This window comes from Antennarius striatus, chromosome 7 (genome assembly GCF_040054535.1).
Source record: "Antennarius striatus isolate MH-2024 chromosome 7, ASM4005453v1, whole genome shotgun sequence".
NCBI lineage: Eukaryota > Metazoa > Chordata > Actinopteri > Lophiiformes > Antennariidae > Antennarius > Antennarius striatus.
In genome coordinates, this window is record NC_090782.1 from 4,664,654 (window position 1) to 4,675,584 (window position 10,931).

At 45.5% G+C, this 10,931-nt stretch overlaps 1 protein-coding gene across 2 annotated transcripts in view; it reads left to right on the plus strand.

Annotated features, from left to right (window-relative positions):
• The window catches only part of usp24 (ubiquitin specific peptidase 24), a 29,901-nt gene extending 19,036 nt beyond the window's left edge, over window positions 1-10,865 (plus strand). For both annotated transcript variants that reach the window (XM_068318538.1, XM_068318539.1), the window contains exons 40-66: window positions 113-227; window positions 313-457; window positions 559-678; window positions 774-899; window positions 1,352-1,450; window positions 1,532-1,614; window positions 1,746-1,887; window positions 1,974-2,093; window positions 2,209-2,423; window positions 3,162-3,280; window positions 3,459-3,600; window positions 3,793-3,943; window positions 4,074-4,169; window positions 4,471-4,574; window positions 4,667-4,780; window positions 5,665-5,872; window positions 5,993-6,082; window positions 6,198-6,300; window positions 6,380-6,495; window positions 6,634-6,747; window positions 6,836-6,901; window positions 6,978-7,044; window positions 7,190-7,268; window positions 7,380-7,455; window positions 7,702-7,788; window positions 7,887-7,997; window positions 8,282-10,865. In XM_068318538.1, the coding sequence (XP_068174639.1) occupies window positions 113-227; window positions 313-457; window positions 559-678; window positions 774-899; window positions 1,352-1,450; window positions 1,532-1,614; window positions 1,746-1,887; window positions 1,974-2,093; window positions 2,209-2,423; window positions 3,162-3,280; window positions 3,459-3,600; window positions 3,793-3,943; window positions 4,074-4,169; window positions 4,471-4,574; window positions 4,667-4,780; window positions 5,665-5,872; window positions 5,993-6,082; window positions 6,198-6,300; window positions 6,380-6,495; window positions 6,634-6,747; window positions 6,836-6,901; window positions 6,978-7,044; window positions 7,190-7,268; window positions 7,380-7,455; window positions 7,702-7,788; window positions 7,887-7,997; window positions 8,282-8,344 (3,071 nt within the window). In that variant the 3' untranslated portion in view covers window positions 8,345-10,865. The remainder of the gene's footprint in view (window positions 1-112; window positions 228-312; window positions 458-558; window positions 679-773; window positions 900-1,351; window positions 1,451-1,531; window positions 1,615-1,745; window positions 1,888-1,973; window positions 2,094-2,208; window positions 2,424-3,161; window positions 3,281-3,458; window positions 3,601-3,792; window positions 3,944-4,073; window positions 4,170-4,470; window positions 4,575-4,666; window positions 4,781-5,664; window positions 5,873-5,992; window positions 6,083-6,197; window positions 6,301-6,379; window positions 6,496-6,633; window positions 6,748-6,835; window positions 6,902-6,977; window positions 7,045-7,189; window positions 7,269-7,379; window positions 7,456-7,701; window positions 7,789-7,886; window positions 7,998-8,281) is intronic.
• Window positions 10,866-10,931: the final 66 nt, after the last annotated feature.

A 10,931-nucleotide genomic window follows, 5' to 3' on the forward strand; every position in this document is an offset into this window, starting at 1 on the left:
GAGCTCAGGCAGAAATCCACGCACCCATCAGCTGCTCTTGAATACCTTTTGGTGATTGATTGGGTTGAGAACATTAATGCAAATATAAAAATGCCCTAACGCCTGTTTTCAGGTCCATCTCTCATCCAGCAGCTGTTGGATGACTTTCTGTTTCGAGCCTCACGTATCATCATCAACAGTTCAAACCCCACACCCTCCCCGGCCCCCAGCCATGATTTCCACCCTAAGTAAGACAAGTTAATCCCACACATCAGAAAAATTATTTGTATGCTGTGGATTTTTTTTTTTTAATCTTTGTGATATTGTGTTCAGGTGCAGCACAGCCAGCAGCAGGCTGGCAGCTTACGAGGTGCTGGTGATGCTGGCCGACAGCTCTCTGTCAAACCTCCAGCTCATCACCAGAGAGCTCATGTCCATGCACCACCAGTCTGACCCCTCCCTCTGCAAGGAGTTCGATGTAAGACACAGACTAAATAACATTTCCTATATTAATAACAATAGTTTGTTCTTGCGTTGCTGTGAAACTCTCCTCGTGTCCTGTTGCCGTGTCTTTCCCAGTATCTGCCCCCTGTGGAGAGCCGGTCGGTCTCAGGTTTCGTTGGCCTGAAGAACGGTGGAGCCACGTGTTACATGAATGCTGTGTTTCAGCAGCTCTACATGCAGCCGGGCCTACCAGAGGTACAGATTTGTTGTGCGCTGTTTACCTTCTCTAGTCACCAGAGGGCATCTGCGGCTGCAGTCCAGACTGTTTCAGTCTCCTTGTTTATTTGAAGGCTTTCCTGGCCATTGAGGATGACACCGATCAGCCCGATGAGAGCGTCTTCTACCAGGTCCAGTCTCTGTTTGGTCACCTGATGGAGAGCAAACTGCAGTACTACGTACCTGAGAACTTCTGGAAGGTAACACATTGCTCCTAGTCTAACTTCAAAATAAGACGTTACTGACATGGTAAAAAAAATACTTCTTTTAAAAGTACAGCTGCTGACATTCAGTACTGAGTATCACTGCTTTCTGTCTTGCTTAGAATACATCCATTGTAAAACAGGAAGAAATACTGACAGGCAATGAATGTCAATCTGATGATTTGCGTCTATGGTTACACAATTCATGTGCCGTCTGTGAATACCTCTTAGTTATGTGCTGCTTGGTTCTGATTCAGGGCTAATGAATACGTGGGTCTGTATATAGTCTGGTGTTGGTATCTAGGCAACACTATCGGAGCAAAAATTATGTTTAACATTCATGATCAAACTGAGCCTAGTGCTGATAGTTCAGTGTTGTTGTGCTGCTGTTATTAATACATTTTACTGACAAACTATTGTCTACATATGAATATGTTGTGTGTTTGCAGATCTTCAAGATGTGGAACAAAGAGCTGTATGTCAGAGAACAGCAGGATGCTTATGAGTTCTTCACTAGTCTGGTGGACCAGCTTGATGAGCATCTCAAGGTTCACACAAGCACCAAAAAAATTAAAAATAAAAAATCAAGTATTTAAAACATTGCTGAATAAAACCTCTTTTTCCTCCAGAAAATGGGTCGAGAGCAAATCTTCAAAAACACATTTCAGGGAATCTTCTCTGACCAGAAGATCTGCAAAGACTGTCCTCATCGGTAAACACAAATTTTCTTTCCCAAACCTCAAGATTGCTTTTTTGACTTTTAGATCATGTATCGTTTTAGATCGTGGATGATTGTGAGTGTGTGTGTGTGTGTGTGTGTGTGTGTGTGTGTTTGTTTCTTAGGTACGAGCGTGAAGAAACCTTCATGGCTTTGAACCTCGGCGTGACATCTTGTCAGAGCCTGGAGATCTCACTGGACCAGTTCGTCAGAGGAGAAGTGCTGGAGGGGAGTAACGCCTACTACTGTGAGAAGTGCAAAGAGAAGGTGTGTTTTTTGTTTGATTCTGTATGATTTTATTCCACCACTGTGATATTATATATTCAAATGTCTGCATGTGTTCGTCTCTACAGAGAACCACAGTGAAGAGGACGTGCATCAAATCCCTCCCCAGCGTTCTCTGTATTCACCTCATGCGCTTCGGATTCGACTGGGAGAGTGGACGATCCATCAAATACGACGAACAGATTCGGGTATGAAGTAGTTCTCCTTTCAAACGTCACCTCCCTTGGATGTACGGACTGTTTCCTTACAAATCCCACAAATCTGATTGTCATTTCTATGAACTCTGTGCTTTTTGGTGTCCAGTTTCCCTGGGTGCTGAACATGGAGCCCTACACCGTTGCTGGAATGGCCCGTCAAGACTGCAGCGGAGAGGGTGGGGAGGGCCGAGGCGAGGGCGCGTCCGGAGGGTCGCCCAGAAAGAAAGTCACCATCTCTGAGAACTACGAGCTGGTGGGGGTTGTTGTCCACAGCGGTCAGGCACACGCAGGCCACTATTACTCCTTCATTAAAGATAGACGGTAAGGGGCGCTGTCAGCAGACATCTCTCCTCCCCTCACTCATCCGTAGGGCTAATTTGTGAAAACCAAAAGCATTCAGAGAGTTTAGTTCACAGATCCTGTTCCTGCTTTACATAATAAGCGTATAACTAAAGCATTAATCTGTTGCTTTAGTTTTCCAGACAGATTTTAGAGGAGCTCCTTGGGACAAATGAATGCAGCATCAGACTTTTGTGGGCTGCTGTGGTTCGGTTCATAAGCGTCTCCAGATGTTTGGCTCTGGAAGGCAGGAATGCTCACTGAAGAGGTGGAATGTAGAGAGACCGCAGGAGCTAATATTTGGCACTCGCTGACTTGTTGATATCCCTGCTTGAGTCAAAGAAAAAAGGACGCTGATGTTGCTCTTAGAAATTAGGCGAATGCTGGAACTGCTTCAAAGCCAGTTATTCTTAATCAGTTAGATGTCAGTGATCTGATCTTTATAGCAAAGGCTCCAGACTCATTGGGTGGAAAACCTCTACTGCAGTGTTGTGATCTGTTTGATGTGTTTCTCTGTGAGCTCTTGAATTAAGCAAAATGTATTCATGTCATTGAAGAAATGTCTTCTTTTTTTTTTTTGTTCCCACCAAAGAAGTCAGAACATTTTGTACAAGTTTGAATCCCTTTTTATTGTTTTTGGTTTCATTGATTTATAATCCGTTAAACTGAGGTCAGCTGTAATGAATATGACTATAGTGTGACTTTTCCTTGTCCTTCCAGTGGCCGTGGGCGTTGGTACAAATTCAATGACAATATGGTGGAGGAGTTTGACATGAATGATGAAACTCTGGAGTACGAGTGTTTTGGTGGGGAGTACCGTCCCAAAGTTTATGACCAATGTAAGTGACACACACCTAACCCTAACACACACCAACTGTTATCGAGTGAATTCAAGTATCAAACGTCAGTATTCCCCCCTCAAACGTTCATAGAAATAAAAAATGAAAACGCTAAAAAAAGTTTACCGTATTTTCAATGTGTGTGTGTGTGTGTGTGTGTGTGTGTGTGTGTGTACAGCCAACCCATACCCTGATGTACGGAGGAGGTATTGGAACGCGTACATGTTGTTTTATCAGAAGATCAGTGACCAGAACTCACCCGTCCTGCCCAAAAAGAGCCGAGTGAGCATCATGAGGCAGGAAGCAGAGGACCTGACGCTGTGAGTGGACCCCCCACCACACTGAGTTCATCGATACAGTGTCCCACTGTGTTATTATAACATAATAATCAGATTCATGTAATCAGATTCATGTTCACAGGTTTCATTCATAAAGAACCCTGACATTCTCAGAAGGACTCCTAAGCGGTGCAGCAACCTGCCGTCATCTCTCCTACATCTCTGTGTCTCCAGGTCTGCTCCATCGTCTCCTGATGTGTCACCTCAGTCCTCTCCTCGCCCCCCGAGAGCCAACAACGACCGCCTCACCCTTCTCACCCGCCTGGTCCGCAAGGGAGAGAAGAAGGGTCTGTTTGTGGAGAAAATGCCTGCCAGCATCTATCAGGTGAGGCAGCAGCGATCGGCCTGTGTGGGAGCTGGAGATGAAGCACGGAGGTTACAGAGAGCGTTGATGACTCAGCATCATTCTGTGAGCACTGACCTTCATCTGACCTTTTCATTTGTGTTTGGAGTAGATGGTGCGGGATGAGAATCTCAAGTTCATGAGGAACAGAGACGTCTACAACAGCGACTACTTCAACTTCACCCTCTCCCTGGCCTCCGTCAATGCAGTATGTGCTTTTACCCAGACTGGAATCCTGAAATAACCGTTTCCCTGAGGGGATTATTAAAGTTTATTTCACTTCATTTCATGTCTTTTCTTTTCACTCATATCAGCTGATTTTAACAGTCATTTGTAGTCTTTTGTAGTCTGTCTTTATTGGTTCTTTTTTCCACCTTAAATGCCCCAGGATGCATCATGTCATAGAAACAAAGTCAAAGCATTAAATAACCCAGAGGGCAAATACCACTGACTGTCAGTAATGAGGGTTGTAGCGAGCAGAGAAACACGACGGATGCTGTGTGTTACAGACGAAGCTGAAACATCCAACCTACCAACCAATGGCCAAAGAGAGTCTTCAGCTGGCTGTTCACTTCCTCTTTCACACTTATCTGCACACCAAAAAGAAACTCCGGTAGATTGACACACTCGTGCACACACACACAGACACGTCAATCATGAACATCCCTCACATGCAGCAACGTTTTAACTGGGATGTCCTTGCAGGGTGGACACAGAGGAGTGGATGGCGACGGTGGACGTGCTGCTGTCAAAGAGCTCCGAGGCGTGTCAGTGGATGGTCCAGTACCTGGTGGGACCGGAGGGGCGTGAGATCACCAGGTCAGGGGGTGACCCTCCAGCTGGGTGTCTTGTTATATTTGTGACACGATAGATGTTATTTAACATTAGCTCTACTGGTCTGACTGATTGGTTTCTCGTGAGAAGGAGTGGTTTTGCCTGACTAAAATCTGTCAGGCCGCGTCCCGTCGTGTCGTTTTGAACCATCATCTCAGCTGGAGGCGTCCACCCAGCATGGATGTACTCTATGATAGTGAAGCTTCGTCCGGGGCTTGATCACTGCAGCACTTTTGTAGCTGTCCTGTTGATATGTGATACAGACCTGGCAGCACAGTCCATTCTAATCAATGCACATTGAGCTGTGAGCTAGGTCGAGAAATCACACACTGAGGAAGCTGCAGCAGCCGCGAAAGCTTCACTCAGATACACATCAAAGCTAACATCTTTAGCTTTTGTTTTCAACACACACACACACACACACACACACACACACTCGGGGGCACACTTGAACATGCACATAGTTGCATTTGCATCAACAGCAGTTGAATGAAGACCACCTCTGTGCACGTTGCTCGTCGGTTGTAGGTCACTTCCATTGTGGAATGCAAACACTTGAGACCCAAGGATAGTTTCACAAAATGTGTGTTTCTGCAACGTGTTGTCTTACACAACTATGTTTAGCCATGAGGCGATCGTACAGCCCTCAAGCACGATTGGTTGTTGAGCATCAGACGCTCAGACTATAGTACCCCCCTCCCCCCACCAACCACAGGCTCTTCCCATGAGGACGATGCACTCAGCTGTGTTCACTGTCACTCAAATGGAGTTTGAGACTTTTCTTCCTTTTTTTGGGGTGTTTAAATTGTGTTAATCATATTCAGCTCTATCCTGCTCATCATTTACATTGCTGCTGTTTCCATCCTCAGGGTGTGTCTCCTGGAGTGTAGCGTCAGGGAGGTGAGGATCGTGGTCGCATCCATCCTGGAGAAGACTCTGGAGAGCGCGCTCCACTTTGGAGACCCGGGACTGGACAACCTGACCGACGCCCTGCTGTCCTTACTGGACAAGGATGTTCCTGAGAACGTGAAAAACTGCGCGCAGTACTTCGGCCTGTTCAGTAACTTCACTCAGAGGGTATTGAACCGTCAGCAAATACATGGATTTGGACATTTTTGAGTCCTTAATGTTCACAGAGCACACACGAAATAAAAAGAGGGTTTTATCAGTGTTATCCTCTCTCTGTCTCTTTCTCAGGGTTGTGGTTCTTGCCAGCTGTTGTTGAAACACTCTGCTTATCGTCGGATGCTGATCTTTCTGTTGGGACCCAACAGGCAAAACAACCAGGTAATAGTACAGTTTTGTCAGTCACAATGCGTCCTTATTTTAACTTTGTACTCCTCGTCAATGAAATAAGAATCAAAAAAACAATTAAATAAGGATCCAAACATTGTGTCTGCAGAACCGGCGCTGGAGTTCTGCTCAGGCCCGGGAGTTCCTTCACCTCCACAGCACCCTGGCCCTCATCACCCTCCACTCGGACCTCAGCCCCCAGCAGACACAAGGTGAGACCTGAGGGCCGTGGTTGTTTCTGTACGCCGCAGCTCTCAGTCCAAATCCTCATGGCTCGTTCTCATTGCGTAGCTCCGAGTGGATTTAATCTACGCCTGAGCGCCATCCCATCGTCCTCCCTGCTCCCCCTCCACGCAGACATCCTGGCCTCACTTTTCACTCCAGAGGGACAGCCTTACCTTTTAGAGGTAACAAAGTAGTCTGGAAAAAAAGTAAAAGAGCTGGACAATCCTTTATTTCCCTGTTTATGTGTGTATTTATCAGGACTAACAGCCACCGGCTCAGAGACTCATGCTATGTTTTTGTTCTCTATACAAATCCACCAGGTGATGTTTGCCATGCGTGAGCTGTCCGGACCGCTGTCTCTGCTGATAGAGATGGTGACCTACATTTCATTCTGTAATGAGCCCTTCTCCCTGGGTGTTTTGCACTTGCTAAAGGTAAAACAAAAACGCTTCTAAACCTCCATCAGCCCACAGACGTTTACTGTTTGTCTTTAACACCACCTGAATCCTTCGTGTTGAACAGACCCAGCTGGAAATCGCTCCACCTCATGAACTGAAGAACATTTTTCTGATGCTGCAGGAGCTGCTAGTGAGTGATGCTCAGTTAATTCCGTTCTGTTCTGATTGGCATCACTTAAGTTCTTTTCTTTTCTTTTGTTAATAAGGTAATGGAGGATCCGCTGCAAACCCAGAGACTGAAGTACGCTTTTGAGTCGGACAAAGGGCTTCTAGGTGCGTCGGCTGTGTGAAACACAGTTCTGTTGATCATCTCCTGTTTTTCTTTGCATTTTTAACAATGGACATACCACTTGTGGGGATTGCCTGTTATTGTGTGTGAATATTTAAAAGGTAACCAGTATATTAACCACCTCCTCAGCTTTGATGCATCAGAGTAACAACGTGGACAGTCGGCGCTGCTACCAGTGTGTCAAATTTCTGGTGACATTGGCCCAGAAGTGAGTACATCAGTTTTATTTATTCATTTTTATTTTTGACAGATGTTATTATGGGTGATGCTTTATTCTATTTTTTCAGGATAATCCATGACCTTTTTATTTTCCTCACAGGTGTGCTCCAGCCAAGGATTACTTCAAAGACCTGTCGGGTCACTGGAGCTGGGCAGTGCAGTGGCTGCAAAAGAAGGCAAGTTCTAAAATATAATGTAGTCACAAACATCACTGGAATAGTTTTTTTACAGATGATCTTGGGAGTATTTATGCTTTTTTGACTTTGTGAGCTCTTCTGCTATTCTTCCGTTTCACACAGTTATGGTTGTTTCTAACCGTCACTTTTCAGTGAAACACACCTGTGGCAGGCAGACACACTTGCTGCTGTTTTTATATTCCTTAATTCTCACTGTTCTCTTGCATCATTTTCTTCTCCTCTCAGATGACAGAGCATTACTGGACTCCACAGAGCAATATCTCCAATGAAACCTCCACCAATAAAACTTTCCAGCGCACCATCTCTGCACAGGTACGTCCACTCGCTCTCTCTTAGACATCTGGAGCCGTCTGCTCTGCCTTTGTCTTGGCTCCCTTCTGTTTCATTGTGTGTGTGTTTTTACCCTGAAGGATACCTTAGCCTACGCCACAGCGTTGTTGAATGAAAAGGAGCAGTCTGGCAGCAGTAACGGCTCTGACGGCAGTCCAGCCAATGAAACTGCAGACCGCAGCCTCCGACAGGTAGCCTCGCTCTCGCTGCCTGCAGCACAGTGTGGTTTTCACGTGATTGAACACAGCCAAAAAGAGAACAATGGAACAAAAGGGGAACATGTTGCTGGCTGGCTGTTAATGACCGATTATTTGTGAGTCAAAGCTGTTCCATTCTTCTCCGATGTGGCTGACAGGAGTGGCAGGCTAATTCTGACCCAACAATGAGTTTGTTATGCATCGTATGTTTCTGTTCTGCCTTAGAACATCACATTGCTTTATTCTCATGTCAACTATAAAATCTGCCTTTCTCCCAGGGTTCAGAGTCTCCCATGATGCTCGGCGATTCGAAGAGCGATCTGGAGGACGTAGACCCGTAGCTCCGCCAACCTGCAGCATCCCTGTGAAGACGAGGCAGCGCAGCTCGGGGTAGCCGACTGAAAGAACTGCCCTTTGCCTCTGATTGGTCAGGACATTTAGGAACCCACAACAAGCCAATCAGAACACTTACTCTCTTGGTCGCTATGGCAACAAAGGAGCTATGAATAAATTATAAATTACTTCCTTTTTGAGCAGCCAAGGCGATGATGGAGATGCATTACTATTAAGGGCAGAAGAGTTAATTACAGTGGAAAGTGTAAAAAAAAAAAAACCTTCCACAATCACGGATGACTTCAGTTTATCCTTTTATTCATTCATTCACTCAGAATGACAGCAAGGTGGAGGATGGGTTCAGGTTGTGTTTTAACAATTTTCTGCTCATATTTGCCAATGTATCTACGTAGATATTCATAATGTAAAGATTTGCTCCACATATGTAATTTCCAGTGTAAGATAATATTTTAAAGTCTCCTGTGCTCTTCTTCACAGCCATGTAAAATGCGAGAGGTGGGGGTTAGCGGCTCTAGAGGAACTTACAGACATATCCGTGCACTTGTACAGAAACACCTCCACTCACGAGCACTAAGGAGGTGCCGGGTTCAGTATGCACTTTATAGTCCAGTCCAGTCTAGAGCGACTAACAGCAGCACTGGTGAGTTCCTCTAGAGCCTCCTCACAAATCGCGGATTCCTTTGCTTTTTAACACCTTATAATTTCAGTGCCACTTATGCAAATACATGGAAACCCTGATAGCGAGCTGCTATGCCTGCAACTTGACCTTTCACCCTGGTGGCCACAGTGTAGCCATGGGAGATGCAGTACGGGACAGACGCTGTCCTAGAAACAGGACAAGTGCCCGGCCCTCAGCAAATCTGGAGCAAGTGATGCCGCGGTCAGCACTCTCCCTCCACTTGTTATTCTTGCTGTCAGGCAGCCTTTTGTGCTGGATTTTTATTCTTTCTTCTGTTTGCTGACTTTCTATTTTCTTTGCCACTTTTTTTGCTTTGACTCTGGATGAATTGACTTTTTGAGAGGATGTTTAGGGACTCAAGCCTTATGCAAGAAAAACACTGACCAGGAAGCACACCGGTCAGTGGTAGTGGGCCATCAGTGCCAACTGAAGGGGAGCTCAGGAGCATGTTTTATTTTCAGGTGCCAAGGCTATAAACACATACTTAGTGATAGAATTTGATAGACATTGTGAAAAACATGCAAATGTGTGACACTCATCGACTTCGCTCACAAACAACAAGTCCTCCTTATCTCACTGTTACCTCTGTTTTATCAGGTTTTGATTCCGTTTTGATTCTCGTTTGTGTTAAGTTTTTTCGCTTTTGTCTACCTTTGGAAATCCACACAGAGGAGTTAAACCTACCTGTAGCTCTGGTCGCGTACGAGAACAGCGTACTTCCACCTCCCCCTTCTCCAGTAATCGGGAGAATTGAAGTGCCTTAACCTCCCGATCTCTCCCCGTCTGACCCCGTCATCTTATCTCTGCAGAGGTGGGCTCACGTCTGCTCCACGCAGTCGTCCGGCTGCGCAACAGGGCGTCTCCATCCCCTTCAGATCCTAAGTAATACAGGGAAAATATCCTCTGTGTGTTGTGACAAAGGATTGTAGGAATGTAATGGTTGTTGGTTCTGTGACGGGTTCAATGCTGCTTCTCTGCACTCGGGCAGAGACTCTTTGTAGATACCGATTCGTGCTGATAGTTGTGAGGAAGCTACGCTTTGATCCAGATGTTGTGAAGACACGAGCCTAAACTCATTTAGCAGATTAGCTCTCAGCTTTAACAGGTAAATGTTTACAGTATGAAGACCTACGAAGCAATCATCCAAAATGGTTTTCTGTCTGGTGTGGTCATGTGATAAATCCACTGAGGCCTCCTCCACATCCTCAATGCCTGAGAAGAGGGAAATACTATTTAGCCCTTACACACACACACACACACACACACACTCTTCCACCCCATCAAGTCCTTCCTCTATCACTAGCTGTGAATGTCATTTCGTGCTCGCTGACACATTTGCATGTGTGGCAGTAAATGAAGTTGAAGTTTGTCTTTTCTGTGTGGCAGAGAAGAAAAAAAAAACACCCCCTTGTGTTGTTTGCTGTGTACATTTGGTCATGAGCACTTACTGTCACACACACACACACACACACACATACACGGCGCTTCTCCGGGGCTGGTTGTGTGTTACCTGGTGGAGCTGTGAGACACACACACGGCCATGGAAGCATGTGTCACATTCAGAGTCTTTCTGAGGTTTGTCCCTCTGCTCAAACACCACCACAGAAGAACTTCAGTCTTTTGTTTTAGTGGGGGGGTCCAGGGTGGGGTGGGTGAGTGTGTGAGGAGGGGGGGTCGGCTTATGTCTGGGTTTTTACTATCATTCAATTTTGAAGATTCACTTCTGTTGTGGCAGGATTCTGTAATGCATGTTGAAACGCAGTTTTAATTTGTACATCAGAGTTTGATTAAGGGGAAATTTGTTATAAAATAAACTGGAATGCACAACCTCTTGTGGACATTGTTGTTATGGTTACACATTGTCAGAGAAGTCAATCAAACTTTTAAATGTGATT